The sequence below is a fragment of the Carettochelys insculpta genome, chromosome 1, assembly GCF_033958435.1.
Source record: "Carettochelys insculpta isolate YL-2023 chromosome 1, ASM3395843v1, whole genome shotgun sequence".
Lineage (NCBI taxonomy): Eukaryota > Metazoa > Chordata > Testudines > Carettochelyidae > Carettochelys > Carettochelys insculpta.
This window is the reverse complement of record NC_134137.1, coordinates 314,818,069-314,837,121: the sequence shown is the minus strand read 5'-3', so window position 1 is coordinate 314,837,121 and position 19,053 is coordinate 314,818,069. Positions and strand designations below refer to the sequence as shown.

At 42.2% G+C, this 19,053-nt stretch overlaps 1 protein-coding gene across 1 annotated transcript in view; it reads right to left on the bottom strand.

The window, feature by feature from the left end:
* WIF1 (Wnt inhibitory factor 1) overlaps nt 1–19,053 on the bottom strand; it is a 55,746-nt gene that overhangs the window by 29,531 nt on the left and 7,162 nt on the right. Inside the window, exon 3 of the mRNA XM_074984050.1 lies at nt 3,932–4,040. Coding sequence (XP_074840151.1) covers nt 3,932–4,040 — 109 coding nt within the window. The remainder of the gene's footprint in view (nt 1–3,931; nt 4,041–19,053) is intronic.

Here is a 19,053-nt window from a genome sequence, read left to right as displayed (position 1 = left end):
CTGCTTCATGCTTCATTTCATTCTCCGAATGAATGAATTCCCATCCGCACATCTCTCCCGATGCTGTCCAACGCATCTCCGCCTGTCCAAGTATATCGCATTGGTACCTCTCCATCTCCTTTTCAAACCAGCTAATGTTCCAGTTACGTTTGGACATTCCACATTCCGACTGACAGTATATGAGTTAGTTGTAATTTTCTTTCAGTAGCCAACTTATCACCCCAACCCCAATTGTGCGATTGATATTACAGACATTGTTTATTCAGGTGATGTCTGAGCTGGCATCTTTTATCAATTAGTCGTACCGGTATCAGATTTCATTAGTATTGTTTTACAATCAGCGCATCAACACTCATGTGATCAAACTTCCTCCTTTATCTAGGCTTGGGACTGGCATGGAACACTTAGAGACTTCATGGAGCAGTTTTGTTTAAACAGGCAGCTACTTAATTCCAGATCTTTAAAGGTATTCAGTGCCTATCACCTGTCAGTGGGAGTTAGAGCTTAAATACATTTGAGGATCTAAGCCAACGGTTGGCAACCCTGGCACATGTGCCAAGAGTGGCACGTGAGCTGATTTTCAGCAGCATGTGGCAGGAGCTCAGCCCTGCCTCTACTCCCCCCATTAAGAGAGTTCTGGGGCTGGGGCCAGACACATCTGCAGGTTCATGGCCAAAGCCAGAACCTCTGCTGGCCCCTCTGCACCACTGGAGGGGACTGGAGCCCCTGCCACAGTGCAGGGCTGGGGCTGGAGATGAAGCCCCCGACAACCCCTCTGCAGCCTGGGGCTGGGGTCAGAGCCCCCGATACAGCACAGAGATGGGGCTCCAGCCCCCAACATGGAGCCCACTGGGGCTGGAGCCCCCACCAGAACCCTCACCACAGCACGGGTCTGGGCCCAGAGCCCCCAGTAAAGCCCCTGCCATAGCATGGAGCTGGGAATGGAGCTCCTGTCTGCCAGAGAGTTGCTGCAGCCCCGAGTGTGGAGCTGCAGCCCCATGGTATCCCAGGGAGCCTGGGGTCCCGGGGGAGTGAGGGGCTGGAGCCACCTGGGGCAGAAGGCCTGGACCTCCCTGCTCTGGCAAATTGTCTTGTTTGGGACCTGTCTTGTTTGGTTCCCATCCCGTATCAGGGAGGTGCAACCTGCTCCATTTGTCTGACTCCTGCTACATGGCTCAGGAAAACAGATGCAGTGCCCTCTGAGCATGAACAGCTAGCACCCTGCAGAGTGCCACAAAACATGCTGCCTTGTAAAAAAAAGAAACGGTGCACAAGAATTTTGGAATATCATTTTTGTTCCAGGTACTACTGCACAGACGCAATTAATCTGATTTACCAATAAGCTGGTGAATATTTTCAATCTAAAGGAATTTATAAAAAATGCTCTTTTCCAATCTTGACATTGAACTGAATTGTTTATTTTTTACTAGAAGACTTACCTGGTTTTGGTTGGGTCCTTAACTCAAATAATTTTTGTTTTTCTTCATTTAAATTCTTAGTCTGGTGTGGGGTTGAGGATGAGGAGTTCAGTATGCTGGCTGCCCTAGGAAGGAAGGACAACCCCAGCCTTCTCTCACTGCTGCCATTTGGGGCCCAATAAAAAGTCTCTCCCCCTGACTGCTGTGGCAGGCACAGCTGGGGGGAGGGTTGCATGTCCCCCACTCGGTGGGGACAGACAGACAGACAAAACCAAAAACTCTCTGGCTTCATCTATACCACCAAGTTCTTTTGAAAGATTTTGTGAAAAAAAGGGGCTCTGTCGAAAGGTCCTGTGGAGTTTCTACACACAAAACATGCTCTTTTGAAAGAAAATCGAAAGAAGGATGGCTATTCTTTCTGAAGCCCTCTTTTGCTCCTGGATCAGGAAGAGTGCTTCCTTCTGAAAGAATCTTTTGAAAAAAAGTGTGTGTAGACACTCTGGAGGCCCCTTTTTTGAAAGAGCAGTCCTCATGGCACCAGATTTTTTGATTCCTGGCCTGTTCTTTTGAAAGAGTGGGGGCTGTGTGGACACGCTATCAAAAGAGCACATTGATCTTTTGATCTGTGTTTTTGTTTGTGGATGTGCTTTTTTTGAGAGAATTTAATTTAATAATTGGAGGTATACATCTCCTAGAGCTGGAAGGGACCTCAGGAGGTCATCTAGTCTAGTCCCCCTGCCCTCTTGGCAGGACCAAGCACCACCCTGACATTGATTTGCCCCAATTCCTAAATGGCCTCCTCAAGGATTGAGCTCACAATGCTGGGCTTAGCAGGCCAATGCTTAAACCACTGAGCTATCCCCTCCCCTCAACATTAAAGCCAAATTATTTACCCATAATTCATTATTTTCCACTCTCTCATTGGCTATTTAACAATCACAATCTTATTTCGTATTTGCATATGTAACTGCCCACAGACGGACTCAAACCTAGGACCACTGGAGCATCCTGCAGATGCACGTACAATTTGAGCTAAAGGCCATCTGGCAAAAAACACCGACAAGGGCACCGGCTATGCTATCAGACAGAGACAGAAGAAGAGATATTCCGGAAGATCATCCTTTGAAAGATTGCTGTAATGCAGAGGGAGCCTCTGAAATATATAGTAGATAGCTGTCTCTCTCTTTTCTCATGCCCCCTGCTGCCTCAGTGGGGTTATAGCTGTTGTGGTCCCTATTTCTGGCGCCTTGCTGCCTCCCTGTGGTCATTATACAATATAACTATCCCTACTAGCAGAGCCCCCTACTTCCCATTTTACAAGAAACAATCACTTTCTACGCACATCCTTTTGTCCTGGCACAACAAAATCCTGACCTTACTTTTAGTTATAATAAGAAGAAACTGCATACCAAATTTGGTGATCCTAGCTCTTACTGTTTAGGCGGAGTCCTTGAACAAACAAACGGACTGACAGACTCTCTCAAATATATAGTAGACTAAGTTAATACTGAACAGACAATTCCATGGAAAAGTTTTTCCTTTATTGTCTTTCACTTTCCAAATAGGTAAGTTAAAAACTTTTATCATTTAAAATATTTTTTTCAAAAATTCCACTATTTGACTAAGTTGAAAAAAGAGAAGTCCCCTTTTTTCTTGTCCACTTCCCCATTTCCCTGACTTTCTCTTGTTTTTGCTACTGTGCAAATTTTAAAGGGTCATCTTAGTCATTTATCAGAGAGGCAACAGAGTTAGTCTGTATCTTCAAAAAGAACAGGAAGTCCTGTGGCACTTTATAGGCTAACAGATATTTTGGAGCATAAGCTTTCGTGGGCAAAGACCCGCTTCACGAGATGCATGAGAGGAAGCGGGTCTTTGCCCACGAAAGCTTATGCTCCAAAATATCTGTTAGTTTACAAGATGCCACAGGACTTAGTCTTTCAGTGAATTTAAACAAAATCAAAATTAAAAATCATTCTTGAAAATCATTTCTGCTCAATTTTGATAATACTGAAATTTTTGAAAAACAAAGTCAGACTAGGAATATTATTTGCCTACTTTACAATGACTATATGAAACAAAAGCAGTAAAATTAGTCCCCATATGTACACATAATATCCACATACTGTAACCATAGACTATTATTTAACTACTAATACTATTACCCATATGTTAGCAACTAAAAAAAAAATAATGCCTTTGTAAAATTTTGAACCACAGTAATGTTTCATATAAATGAATTTGATGCATCAAACTCTGGACCAGCTCCTTCTGGCCCTCTTCCATGTATGAGAGTAACAGGATTTGGCTCAAAGAAGAAAAATATCTGAAAAAGCACTGTTCATTAGATTTTTAGTAAAAGAGTAAGGTAAAATGATTTCACATTATTTACATGGAACAAGTGTTCAGGATTATAACAAATATTTCTTTGACGCTAAAAATTACCCTCTTAACTACTTGCTTTAGAATGTATTTTTCCCCATAAATGTTATATTTATAACATAAACAATACAAACCTGATGCTTTGTGGGGAACTGTTCCAAGCAAGGGGATATTTATGGTTGGATCAGCCATTATGCCTTTGTCCAGTGAACGTAAGGAAAGGAACTCATAAAAGTATTCAGCCTACAACAAAATGCATAGAAAGTAAATGCTTATTAATTGCAATCACTGGAGCAACTACTCAGCAGATAATCCAAAGTGGAAAAAGAGCACACTTTCAATTTTTACACCACTTATTACATTTGTTCATTTTTTAAAAACATATCTTCATTTAAACATAATTTTCAGATGAACATTTGTGCTGTTGAATACTGGCATGCCACCGACCTTTAAGTATAAGGCAGCTACTTCCAAGGAAAACTTCAGGCTTCCTTGAGCTGCACTTTGAAAGAAAATGAATAAATATCATGGAGAGCCCTAGTCTACACTATGAAAGATCTGCTAATATAGTTGTAATGGAATAGCTGTATCAGCAGATCCCCCAACCTAAACGCAGCTGACAGTTTTTTCTCCCTGTGTAATAATACCTCTTCCCTAACCAACATTAGCATTCGCTATGCCAACAAAAGCAGTCTTGCGTTGGCATGGCTGCCTCCACACTGATGCTTTTGCTGGTATAGTTGTATTTGTTGAGGGTATGGTTTTTTCAGACACATTTCACAACTATGTTGACAAAACTGTCTAGTGTAGAACTGGCCATGATAACCCCATTTGACATAACCAGCAGCTTTCATATCAACGGATCACAAAGTGCTGCACAGACCATGGGTTAATTCTTGATTTCCTTTCTCAAGTAAAACTCTCAGGCTGTCTCTCCACTAGAGAGTTAAGTCGATAGAAGGGGCCTTCTGTCGACATAACTCAGGGAGCGTCTACACACTTAAAGCATTCTGTGGACAGAGTCTCCACAGAACTCTGCATTTGCCTCAACAGCGTTATCCCCCAAAAATCTGAGGCATAGCAATCCGTCGAAGTACAGTGTAGACACTTCTGTCAACAGAGAAGACTTCTGGTTGCCGAACAGCCCTCTTTGAAGAGCCATTCTGTTTTCTGGCACCAGAGGGCAGTACAGTCTGGCAGTTCTCTGTCAACAGAGCAAGTTGTGTGTAGATGCGATCTGTCGACAGATGCTTCTAGTGTAGAAATAGCCTCACAGAAGTAAGCAGGCCTTAGCCCCGATATAACCACTTTGTTCCACTATGGCAGCACAAAGAGGCCACAACGCTGCCTCAACTGGACATCTGGGGATTCCCCCCACACTCTATTCTACTAAGCTGCGTCTCCATATGCCAATTCTTCTGGAAGCAGCACGCTAATGAGCTAACCAGAAGATGCTAATGAGGGGCAGATGCAAATTTTCTGCACCTCATTAGCATATTGGCACGTGGTTCGGAGTCTGTAACAAGCTCTTCCGGACTCCAAAGTACACATGGAGACGCGTGTCCCCCAGGGATCTTCCAGAAGGAAACCCTCCTTCCGGAAGCCCCTGCTTCCCCAAAATGTTAGCATTAGCATCTTCTGGTTAGCTAATTAGTGTGCCACTTCCGGAAGAAGCGGAATGTGGAGACACAGACCTAGTCTCCACAGTATAGCGGATGTGTTGTGGGTGTACCCAGAGGAAATTGGCAAGGACAGAGCACTGCTCTGCTCTACTAATGATCCAACCAGTGGACCAATTTCAGTGATGAATCATGGTCACATGCCACCTGAGGCACACTGCACATTAGTGGTGTAAGATCTGCCTGGGGTCACTGTGATAAGTATCAAATTTGAGAATAAATTCCAATTCAGCTGTCTCCCTTCGTAATCTGGTATTAAAGTCTCTTGGTTTTAGAAGGCACACCATTAAGTCTTAGACGCAATGTCCTGCTAAACTGAAATGCTCACTTACAGGTTTATGCATATTCAGATCCCTAATGTCTGATTTCTTACCATCTCAGACACAACAACGATGTCAATTACCTTACACATTACAAGGATTATTTCCCCATCTTTGATATTCACAGAGACCCCAGGTAGCCCACTTAACAGACACTTCCCCTCCACTTCCTTCTATCCTATTTAAATGATGTCAGTTTTTGTTTAATTTTTTTTCTTTTAAATTCTCTGCATCTCCGTTATCAGTTACTAGGATTCTCCAGATCTGAAGAAGCGGCTCTGTCCCACAAAAGCTCTTCATCTAATAAATTATATTGTTAGTCTTTAAGGTGCTACAGGAATGCCTTTTTGTTTTGTGAAAATACAGATTAACACGGCTACCTCTCTGAGCAAACCATGAGTCACACACTGCCCTTGATCTGCAATGAGATTCACTCTGAGGTCAATAGGAGTGGATGTGTGGTTAAAGGACAGGAGGTTTTGGGTCTGTTTAAATTTTTACCTCCCAAGTTTTTGTTTGTTTTGTTTTGTATTCTTACATAAAGCACAGTTCTTTAGATAAACACATGTGATTTTGGATCTCCAAAGGGAGTCTTGTGGCATAGGTAAACAAAACTCACCCATTTCTCTTATTCTTTGCACTTAGGCAACTTCATTGATTTACCTCGTGTACACAGAGGAATAAGGCTCAGAGCTGTAGGCAAAATGCTGGCTCCTCAGATGGCATTGTCTGAAGCAGGCAGAACTTGAGTCTGTTTAGGAAATGTATATTCCATATTCCACACATTATAAGATCAACTTCTACCCTTGAGCTTCCTCAGCTGTGTAGCTATGTTGCTACCATATATTAGGCTTATTTTTTGGCTAAATGAAAAATCTAAATCCTTCATACGGGATCTGATTCTTCATTTGTTTACAGCATGTCTAGATTGAGAATAACTTCACTGAAGTCAACAGAGTTCCATATGTGTAAAGAAGGCATAAGTGAGAGTAGAACCAGGCATACCATAAGTAATGTGTAGAGATCAGGAATGACTGAAGGGATTACACTGATTTATAAGTGACATTTTTCAAAAATTCTGAGAAATATTACTCCTCAAAAAGTGCTTCATGACATCAAAAGATACCATTTACTTCCACACAACGTGTGTGGGGTGGAGAGAGAATTGCATCATTTAAAGACATGTGACACATCTCTCAGTAAAATGAGAACCGTTTCAAATATCCCCTTTTTACTGTTGTTGATGGATCTCCATTCATATGCCTCGATTACAACATGCAAGAGAGACATTTCCTGGACACTACAGTACTAATCAAGGATGGCCTGATCAGTACCACACTGTACCGAAAACCTACTGATCGCTATACTTATCTACACCTTTCTAGTTTCCATCCTGCAGACGTGACTAGATCCATTGGTTACAGTCAAGCTCTTAGGTACAATCGCATTTGCTCTGATCCAACTGACAGAGACCAAAAACTACAAGAACTTTACCAAATATTCATAAACCTGAATTACCCACCAGGAGAAGTAAAAAAACAAATCGACAGGGCCAGACGCATACCCAGAGACCAGCTACTCCAAGATCGGCCCAAAAAAGCCAAGAACAGAACACCACTGGTCATCACCTACAGCCCCCAACTCAGACCACTACAACGAATTATTAAAGACCTACAACCTATTCTTAATCAGGATGCTACACTCCAGAAGGCCCTGGGTGACATGCCTGTTCTCTCCTACAGACAACCTCCCAGCCTCATGAGGATCCTTACTAACAGCCACAGTCTATACCCCAGGAACACCAGTCCTGGAACCTTTCCCTGCAACAAAGCCCGCTGCCAGCTTTGTCCACATATCTTCTCTGGAAATACCATCAGTGGACCTAACCAGGTTACTCTCAGAATCACGGGCACTTTCTCATGCTCCTTTACTAACATCATATATGCTATCATGTGCCAACAATGCCCAGATGCTTTGTATATTGGACAGACTTCTAACTCCCTTAGACAAAGGGTCAATGGGCACAAAACAGACATCAAAACACTCCAGATCCACAAACCAGTTAGTCAACATTTTAATGGAATGGGGCATTCTGTCAATGACCTAAAGGTATGTGTGTTACTGAAGAAGAATTATCGCACCATTCTGGAAAGGGAAACAGCCGAGCTGGCTTTTATATTCAAATTCAGCACATTAACACATGGTTTAAATTGTGATGGGAACTTTCTGAGTCACTATAGGGGCTCATCTGCATACTTGGCTCAATCTAATTCTTGACCTTCCCCCCACCCCTCCACTCTCTCATTTGCTCACCTTCATTATCTTTTTCTGATTTGTCCTCCTTGCTTAATGTTTTTGGTTCTCTGTGCCTTAAATATTGAGTCTGTTCTGGTCTGGCTATGGTCTGAAGAAGTGGGTCTGTCCCACGAAAGCTCACCTAATAAACTATTTTGCTAGTCTTTAAAGTGCTACTTGACTGCTTTTTGTTTTTCCCTTTTTACTGTTGTGTGACACCTATGCTATGAATTGTATGTGCAGGATACTGAACTGAAAGATATTCATTGCATGTTGGTTGTGCTGTGTACAGTAATCTGTTGCAAAGTGCTGCAGTACAGGTAGAACAGTTACACTGTACGGGACTATACTCATTTGGGAACTGTAAAAGTTATAGCAGGAGCTGTGCAGTGAGGAAAAGCACCAGTCAGTCTGTGGCCAGCCAGAATATTAGAAGTGGACTGCTCTTTTGTGCATTTGATCTGAGGAATGTGGGAGCTTGTAAGCCCAATGTGCCTAAAGCTTCATTTAAAATAGTGCATGCAGTAGAGTGGCTCCCTCATGTGGATTCCCTAAAATGTACTAGAGAATGGACCATTTGAGTACACTTTAGGAGCTCTTTACTTGACAACAGTGTAAAGTTGTGCAGGACACTCCTGAAGAGCATCCAAAGTGTGCAGGAAATGGCATCCCTCTTGTTGACTTCCTAACGTAAGTGGGAAACGAGCACTCTGTTGTTGTCCAAACCCAAGTACAGAGATGATCTGTGGTGCTGCCTATTTGTTGTCACGCCTGTTGTTTTGGAGCCGCCAAAAATCCTCACATATATTGCTCTTCCAATATACACAGCCTTATGCTCCTCAGTCCATGCATTGCCTACTGTGTATTAACCTTATTCAACGATCAGAGTCTGAAATATGACTGGAAGTTGTACATCCCAGGTGCCTGGGTTTTCTGCTTGTTCTATCACGCGCCTAGCACACTTTGGACACTATACAAGCCATTAGTTAATTCTCTCTATTCTAGCACTGCCCAGAGGCCCCAGTTAAGGAGTAAGACACCATTGTGTTCGCCTGTGCACACATCATAATGAAAAGAAGGTCTTGCCCAACAAAGCCTACTACCTAAATTACCTGAATAGGATGACAGATAAATCTCTTAATACCATATATAGTGCAGTTACTCGAGTATGATACCTTTTCTCCTCAGGGTAAGGTGGGACACATCTTTGCATGTTTCACTCTGCTACTGCAAGTTGGTGGGCTCTCTCTTAGCTGAAAGTCTGCAATCACCTAAACTAAACCAGAGATTTATAAGGCTTACACAGAGGATGGAACTTCCACTGGTAAAAAACCCCACATTTTTGTGTTGAAAATACTCCTGCCACGACCTGTTGCCACATTTGAAAATACGGAGTTAATCATACAACAGGGATAACTAGCACATCTACAAAACCACCAGACTCTTTATGGGCATGTGGATCTGTATAGGTTAAGATAGTTTCTTTTAGTTTTACTAGGTAACTTCTAGAGCAGATGTGAAGAGATAAGTATGTTTCATTTTGTTATTTGGCTTTCAGATGCAAAGATCAAATTCTGCCCTTTGGGAAACAGGCACAACTCCCATTGTAACTGAGCCAAATCTGGCCCCAAAATGCTCTCTTAAAAAAGAAAGATGAATCAAATAACAGTTTGTTACTATTCATGTAAAATACCTTCTCTGTAGTTCATTATTTCACTTTATTACCAAACTGTTCAAAAAACAGCTCAGAAGGTGCATTTATGACATTCTCATCATTTTCCATTAAATTAATTTAACTAGTTTTAATAAATTCACAGAATTTAGTTACATTTTATTGGAGAAATTATTTCACTGTCATAAAAGAGCTGTCTGCATTTCTTTTCAAAGTTTAACACTTTAAATGATTTAAAAATTGGAGTTTTAGAAATTAATCAAAGTGTAATTTATCTGCATCTGCATACCATAATATGATTGCCTGAGCTGACATCACATCAGTGAATTACAGTATAATGTGTACATGATTGCAATTGATTAGCTGACCATTTTTACTTGCTCTAATAATTAAAGGAGATATTCACATATAATCTACATAACCGTGACTTACAAGGTACAGATTCTAAAGGTTCTGCTGGCATACTAGCCATGGGTGTAAAGCTTGAGTAGTTTATGATGTCATGAAGTCCTCTAATTTATATCCACAAGAGAGTGGTACAGTGTAAATGTCTTGATTCTGTCACAACCCTGATCAGAAAGGGAGGAGTCTGGGAACAAAAGAGTACATGAAGGAAGGATCAGAGACTGCAATCCCAGAAATTTAATCATGGTTATCTAATCTTAACAGATGTGCTCTAGACAAATCTACAGGAAGGCCAATGCAAACAAACACACAACACAAACAGCACTGCACAAGCCAGACCTGAGGTGCTAACCAATAACCCTTGAGGAAAATTCATTTCCAGGTCCAAATTCGTCTATCTGGTGCTTGTGAGCATAGAGCAGCCCATATGTAACCCCCCTGCAGGCATAAATAAATGTTTTCCTTTCTCAGAGAAATCTCAGACTGTGGTATTGGGCAACTGTTCATCCTTCTTGAGAGCCTCATGTGGGATCTTGCACAACTTTTCACTCTGGATTATCCAAGGTGAGGCCATATGGGGACTTCAGGAGATGGTTACATCCGAGTGCTAACCATACTCAGATCAATCTTTTTTTCCACCAAACTTAATCTTTGCAGATTCCTACACTTCCCTGTGCCTGGCTGAGCAAGAGACTTGAATGACTATGAACTAGTTAAGAATTGAGCTTTCAAAATATGGGACCAAATTTACTGAACCTTTTAAAGGAACTGGCTCAGGTGGTATCTGTGCCAGTTATTAACAGCATCCAGCATGCTTGAATTCTGCCTAGAGATGGTCTGCAGTTTAAGATTCCTATTGGATATGTCACTACTACTAGATTTGCAAGTAGCAATAGGGGTCCATGGTTCATTGCCTCTGCTACAACTGACCAAAAGTTTGAGACACCTCTCTAGTTATCCAGGCTTTCATCACCTCTATACAAGCTACTGTTCTGTCATGCACTCCAGTTAGAACTACTTTTGAAGGTCTCTCAATTGTCAACTGGTACAGAATGCACTTTCCCACTCCCAGAGTGGGTCATTATAAGTACACAATACGAGTGCTCAGTTCTCTGAACTGGTGCACTGCTCTCTGTAAAATCTCTGAGCAGTATCCAAACCAATTGCAAGACAGACTGCTTCTCACCTCAGAGCCAACTATAGTATTTGAGGATGGTTGGAATTCTCTAGTTTATGGTTTCTGTGATTGAGCACTTAGGCCTGGTGGCAGGTCTTCTCATTAAAGTTTCCATCAAGGGAATGTGTTGTCTTTGGCCAGAACTTGAATTTGTTAGGCATCTGAGTTTAAATGTCAGGCTTATTTATTATCTTTAGCATTTCAGTGGGTTTTTAAAATGTTATTTAGTTGTTTATATCAGCTAATGGGTAATCTGAAAGATAAAGCAATCAGGAAAGTGGTATTTTTAGTGTTAGAATTTATTATAGGTAGCATGTATAATTTTTATCTTTTTAAAAATGTTTTATCTAATTAGAGAGTGTTTCAATTACGGCAGTAAGTTCTAGAGAAATCAATAAGTAATTTGTGTTCTTTCCTCCCTCTATCTCAGGTATCCTTGCAAATTGGATTCTAATACTTCCAGAGACAAAAGTCTAAATGGTGAGGATCATAGGAGTTTAAAAACAAGCAAACAAAACAAAGCAAACTCTCACATTTAACCTATGCTTGGGTTGTGGGGAGGGGAGAGATAAGAATTATCTACATCTTCTTGTTGCTCACTTGAAGCAGGTCCTTATCCAAGTCTTTGTGATTCCATTTCTGGTGTCTATGCATTGCAGTAAGATTCACTACAGCAGCCTCTTCTTCAAGCTAGACAGACTGCAGAAATTTAAGTCCCATCACTATCTTTTCAGGAACCTAGTAGCTCTTCTCTGAAACATCTCCAGACAAGATACACTATGGAATAAAAGATATACACAACATTGGGAACAGCAGTCTTAGACCTAGTTTAAACTATGTCCCCCCCTCCCCCCGTTGATTTAAGTTATGCAACTTCAGCTATGTGAACAGCATAGCTGAAGTCAATGTACCTACCATGGTGTTTTCCATGTGATAAGGTTGGCAGGGGCTGCTCTCCCATTGACTCGGGCTACTCTTCTCTTCCTGATGGAGCACCAAAGTTGACGGGGAAGTGCTTGGAAGTCCACTTATCACATCTAAGCAAATGCGATAAATCGACGCTAGTGGATCAGTCGCTGCAGCATCATTTCATCATGTAGTGAAGACACGCCGTTAGGCTTCAATTGCAGCCAGGGAGATTTAGAATATATTGGGGTGGACAACCCATGGCCCACCAGACCAGATCCAGCCCCCAGCTTCCCTTGATCAGGCCCATGGCAAGGGTCAGGGTTTCCCTACCTCACTACAGAAGGGCAAACCAGAGCTAGCACTCCAGCCCTGCTGCAAGTTTCTTTACCTTGGTGCACCCCTGTGAGGCTGGGGTGCTAGCTCTGACTTGCTCCACTGCCGGGGGAAGAGAAGCCCTGAGCCTCACCATGGACCTGAATCAAGGTAAGCTGGGGGCTATATCCAGACCAGCGGGGCTGGAGTGTGAGGGACCCCAGCGTCCCTAGTGTGTCTGTGTGTCTTTTTTTTGTTTCTCAGGGGCCATTCCAATGAGGCTTGTTTTTGTTTTGTTTTTCTGGGGCTAGGCCAGTAAGGGGATTTATTGCTTTTTAGTTTTTCCTTCTCACTGGTATGTGGCCCCATGAATGATTTTTCTTTGGGTCAGTGGCCTCCCCTGTTAGACATTAGGAAAAACCTCCTAATTGTAAGTAACAGAGAGGAAGCCGTGCTAGTCTATACACTATCAAAACAAAAAGCAGTCAAGTAGCACTTTAAAGACTAGCAAAATAGTTTATTAGGTTAATAGTTGATGGATCTCCATTCCAAATGGCTAAATGTAGTGCCTTGCATGTTGAATAGTAACAGAGGGGAAGCTGTGCTAGTCTATACACTATCAAAACAAAAAGCAGTCAAGTAGCACCTTAAAGACTAGCAAAATAGTTTATTAGGTTTATAGTTTATAAACTATTTTGCTAGTCTTTAAAGTGCTACTTGACTGCTTTTTGTTCTCCTAATTGTAAGGTTAGCATAACTTTGCTTGTTTCGTTTATGATACTCCTTCAAATAAATGCACCCTTAGATTTGCCTCTTTACTGAAAATGAACGAGGCATTCATATCTTCGTACTATTGCTAACCTGAATCCTTATGTTTCCATTAATGGCATACATAATGTGGGTTGCAAACCCGGCTGGAAAACCACAGAGGGTAGTTTTCAATCTCACTGGATGGGCATATCAAGTGGAGCCAAACAGGATTCTGTTTTGCACCTCTTTCTATTCAGTATCTTTATCAATGATCTGGAGAATACACTTGAAAAATCTGTGGACAATACCAAGCTGGGAGGGGTTGCGAGCACTTCGGAAGACAGGATTAGAATTCAAAATCACCCTAACAATCTGGAGAGATGGTGTGAATTAAACAGTATGGAACTCAATAAGAACAAATGCAAAGTACTGTGCTTAGCAAGGAAAACTCAACTGCATGAATGCAAAATGAGGAACAACTGTCTAAGACGACACGCTAGATGTGGGGACTACAGTAGATCAAAAACTAAATATGACCAAACAATGTAATACTGTTGCAAAAAAAAAAAAAAAAAGCAAACATTGTTCTGGGATGTATTAGTAGGGATGTTATAAGCAAAACATAAGTTGTAATTTTTCTCAGAAATAAAAAGTCTCAACTGAAGTACAATGACCAGTTTTGGGTAGCACTGGAAAGTTGTGGAGAAATTGGAAAGGGTCCAGAGTAGAGTAACAAAAATGATCAAATGTCTAGAAAACATGAGAGAAGACTGAAAAAAATGGATTTGTTTAGTCTGGAGAAGAAAAGACTGGTGGGGGCCAGGGATTACGATTCCAGTCTTCAAGTATGTAAAAGGTTATTACAAAGTAAAGGGTGATAAATTCTTCTTAACTACTATGGACAGGGCAAGAAGTAATAGGCTTAAATTGCAACAAGTGAGATTTAGATTAGACATTAGGAAAAACGTCCAAAATGTAATGATAGTTAAGCCCTGGAACAAACTACTGAGGCCAGGTCTACACTAAACAGGAAGGTTGAATTAAGATACATGACTCCAGCTAAGTTAATTATATAGCTGGAGTTGACATACCTTAAATTGAGCTTTTGTGAACACAAACGCTCCTATCAACTTCCCTTATGCCTCACTAAAGTGAACCCCAGAATATTGACCACAGCAGCACCGACCTTCCCTGGAGCGAAGACATGCCCTTAGGGAGGTTGTAGAATCTCTGCCATTGGAGGTTTTTAAGGATAGATTAATCAAACACCTGTCAGGGATGTCCAGTTATCTACTTATATATTCAGCACTGCCTCAGTGCAGCAGATTAGGCTAGTCCTAGATAAACTATTGAGATCCCTTCCAGTACTATGTTTTTGTGACTGCAGTTCAATGTACAGACTGGCTGGCAGATGAATTTTCTGCGTTCTCTAAAACACAGTCCAAGTGCCCTATGACATGTCAAAAAGTCACCCTTTTCCTTGGGGTATGATTCGTTAACAAACAAAACTGTAAGATAACAGAAGTCCAGTTCAAGTCTTGCCCTCAGGCTGGGCTGTTCCCAGTACCTCAGCATTATGGTTCTCTGTGTCACCTGTCTGGCTCTAAAGCCTGATTTCTCTTAGTATATTCTTTACACATTTCTTTCACTATCTGTGTATCTCTCTATGTATAATAGTGTTACTTCCATCTTAAAGGGTCTAAAAGCACTTTACAAATGAAATATAAATTGTATACTTATCACAAGGTGACACTTACCCTTTCAGAAGTTGACCCCAGTTAGATTTAAGAGAGGGCACCTGGGTCCTATGTACGAGAGACTGCCAGATGATAGACCAGGAGACTGAGAGAAGCCAGAGAGAGAAAGCAGCAGGTGAGAGCTGGCAAGGGTGGCTTGGGAGAGAGCTACAGGAGACCCAACAGAAACACCTGTGTCCTGAGAGAGAACTGTTGGAGAGAAGTGACCAAAGCTGGGAGGCTCCTGATTGTGTGGAGGCTTTTGGGGTGAAGACCTCAGAGAAGGATGTTCTAGCTAGAGGTTCCTTGAATAGGGGGAGACTGAGAGGACAAAGACCTCACTAATGGAACACAGTGAGGAGTTATTTTGCAGGAGATGTGGCTTGAGAGGCAGTGATAAGACTCATGAGACTGGTCATTTTGAGATAGGGGTTCCTGGAGAGTGGCATCCTGGATCAGGGCAAAAGGAACTAGAGACAATATACTGCTATTGACTCTCACATGGGAGACTTGGAGATGATGCCCTAGAAAAGGGAATGGAAAAACTCATGTGTCCCTGAATATTTACTGTGAAAACTAGGGAATTGGCTTTACTACAAGGAATTACTGCACTGGTATATATGAATGAATTATACCCAAAGACAGGTTTTGGATTGGCCATTGTATGTCTTCTCCTTTCAAGAGTAGACAAAAAGGGTTGGCTGAGCTCACCTGTCATGCAGCAGTCTTCTGCAGGAGGGCCCCTAAGTAGTGTTGCTTTATTTAGGGTATTTATTTCAGTTTTTTAAAGAAGCCAAGAAAATTCTAATCCATTTGCTCCCTGCAAGTGTACACTAGACATATTTATAAATCTCCCGGTTATTTATCCATCTAGGATTAACCCTTCCTACACAAACCTTTATCCCTTACTTAGGCTACGCCAGCTTACTACTAGAAAATGTGGGGAAACAGACAGATCTTTCTATATGCTCTGAAGGTTAACAGATTCAGACTCTGCCTGAACAAGTGCAGGACCCAGCTGAGTGTCAGAGGCTCCTCAGAGAGCACGTCTGCCAGTAGCACCTTCCTCGGTAAATCAGGGGACCGTTAGTTCAAGCACTTTGGTTGACAAAATACAGCGTAAGGACAGAAGGATGTCAAAGCAAATGGATGTATAGAGTCAGGCTTCTATTGCTTTCTGCAGCTAGTCCCTCTCTCCATCACTCCCATCTACTCACCATCCTGGGTCCTCAGCCTTCATATTTATGCACCCTTAATTGCAAAATGAAAACACTGAAAGTAAGAAAGTTGTAAGTTACGGTTACAACTGCATCCAATACTGAAACCAGGTTTCAGTTATTAGCCCACCACTATCTTGATGGTGCTTGTGCACAGCAATACCAACCAGGCAGCAGCCACTCTAACATACTCACTTTCAGTACAAAAGTACTATTACTTTGGTGCATATAGCAAGGAAGTGAAATTCAGCCACACTGCAACGGCTGAACCTCTCTCATCCAGCATCCTTGGGACTTGACCAACGCCAGATGAGAGAATTTGCAGGTTTATGGGAGGTCAGTATTATATAGCACATTACCAACACTTTCACTGTTTACTGGGCTCTTAGAAGACATTTAAGGGTAAATTGCAGCTAAGTAACAGCACAGAACACTCAGAGCCAGAACTGGTGGCTGTAATCAAATGTTTTGGGACCATGGGAAACTTGGCCACACCCATGATAAGTGGTCATCTGGCTAACTAAAATCATGCCAGATTATGGATGTTGCCAGACAAGAGATTTCCAGATTAGAGAGATTCAACCCGTACCACATTATTAAATAATGTAATCACCAATCCAGCTCCCATGGTAAATTATCTCAGAATGACAAACTTGGTATCACCACAAACTAAATGATGAAAAAATAAAAGCTGCTGATCACAAGCTCAGAATAATTTACCAAAATCATAATAAACTTCTATTTACTCTATGACTTTCAGAACAGTCTGATCAACTCCGTAATATGCAACACCAACCAAACCACCCCCTGGTGATATGTATGTACACACACTGTTTCATATGTCTATTTATAATGTTTTACAACAAAACAGGTTTAGAGGTCTGAGGGTCTGTGTGTGTAAATGCTGTATTTCAAAGTGGCTAAGTGCTATTTCAAATGCATTTTTTATGTAGCAGTGCTACTTTGAAATAAGCTATTCTAGAATAACTTCTTTCAAAATAAGGCTGCTGTGTAGACATACCCTTAGACTTTCCAGAAACAGCAAATCTCCAAATCATGGGCTTGATTCTCTTCTCAGTCTCACTGGTTTAACACCACTGTAACTCAGTGATGGGTAACCCCAAATAGTGGGTCAGCCGCATGCATAGCCCTCTTTCACCTCAAGGGGCTGCCACAGCCTCTGACCTCCCAGTAAGCCCCATCCCCCATACACCTCATGTACTGGGGCACTGGAGTCCCCCACTTTTCTGATCCTCTCCCTCCCATCACTTTTGGAGCCATGAAATGCCTGCTTCATGCTCCATCCCCACTTGTCCCCCTCCCTCCTAGAGCTGGAATGCTGCAAACAGCTGATTAGTGGCATTCCTGCTCCGGGAGGCGGGCAGAAGCAGGGACAGAGTGCACATCAGGTGATTTGTCGTTCTGAAAGTGCTGGGAGGGAGGAGGAGAAGCAAAGATGTGTGGGACTCTGGTGCCCCCGTGTGTGAGAGGCACATGGGGGAAGGGGGAGCCAGAAGGTCTGCGGGCCGCAGGTAGAGCCCTAGTGGGATGCAGGTTACCCACCATGGCTGTAACTGCATTTGTTTCAATAGATTTATTTCTAATTGTCATAAGCATAGACAAGATCAGAATCAGGCCCCATGTCTTTTTCAACCTGCTTTCACTTCAGAGCAGGGCCACACAAAAGCTGGGCCCTGCTTCCGTAGGGCCCTTCTTTCAAGCTTTGCTTCACCTTCTGAGCTGGAGCTGAAAGTCAACTTCTTTTGCCTCAGATCTGTTTTCAGATGACCCACCAACCATTTTCCCCCATCTTCAGCTGGACACCCATTCCAGAACTTCAATTCCTCAAAGAATTGCCACACAGGAATGCACTGTCGGGAGTAACCAGTAACTCCTCAATCATTCACAGAATAGCCCAGTGGTTTACAGACCAGCTCTAGCCTACACACGTCACAAAAACCACCATCGTACATGCATTCATTGAAACAAAGCCAACGACTGACAGGACACAGAGCCTAAATTGTCAGAGAGACTCCCTGTAGGACACGGCTGAAGCAGGCCGGCAGGGGAACGCGAGGAAGCTCTGCTACTATATTGCGTACACCGTACTCTAGTGTTTGGCAGCCAAACACAAGATTCATGCTCCAGGGCTTTCAACCTAAAAGGATAAACCAAGTTATTTAACATTAAAAAAGAATATGAGGAAGACTATGGATTCCCTGAAGAGAATCAGGAAATACAAGCTTGATCCTGTAAGAAGCGGGTGCCCTGAATTCCCATGGATGCCACCGGCATACATCCTGTGGACGGTATAGAGATTGTAAGCTGTGTGCTTGGGTGGCCACCCAGGAGAAATTCAAATGCCTCCCAGAGGATTAGCAGGGCACTCATAATCACCGGCAGAATGTGGGGCACATCAGCATGTGCCTTGGTGCGCATGAAATTTATTCCTCACATGAACGGAAAACATTAGATGGAACACTGGTAGAGAGCATTCAGCATTTCACATTGCCAAAGTTGGCCGTATAAAAGGATCACCAAAAAGTAATAATTTTATGCAAATTAACTAGAGAAATAGAATAGGGTATCCTTATCCTTCACTAACCAAAATGATTCTTCATCTCCAACAGAGAATGTCTATATGAAATATGTATCCTCACCCTAATTGATATAATTGACATTACAGGCAGGAAATGTAAGAACCTTTATGTGATCTTTCAAATCCACTTCAAGTGCCTCTTTTGAGTATTTTGTGCAACTATTATCTACAGCTTCCATATGGCA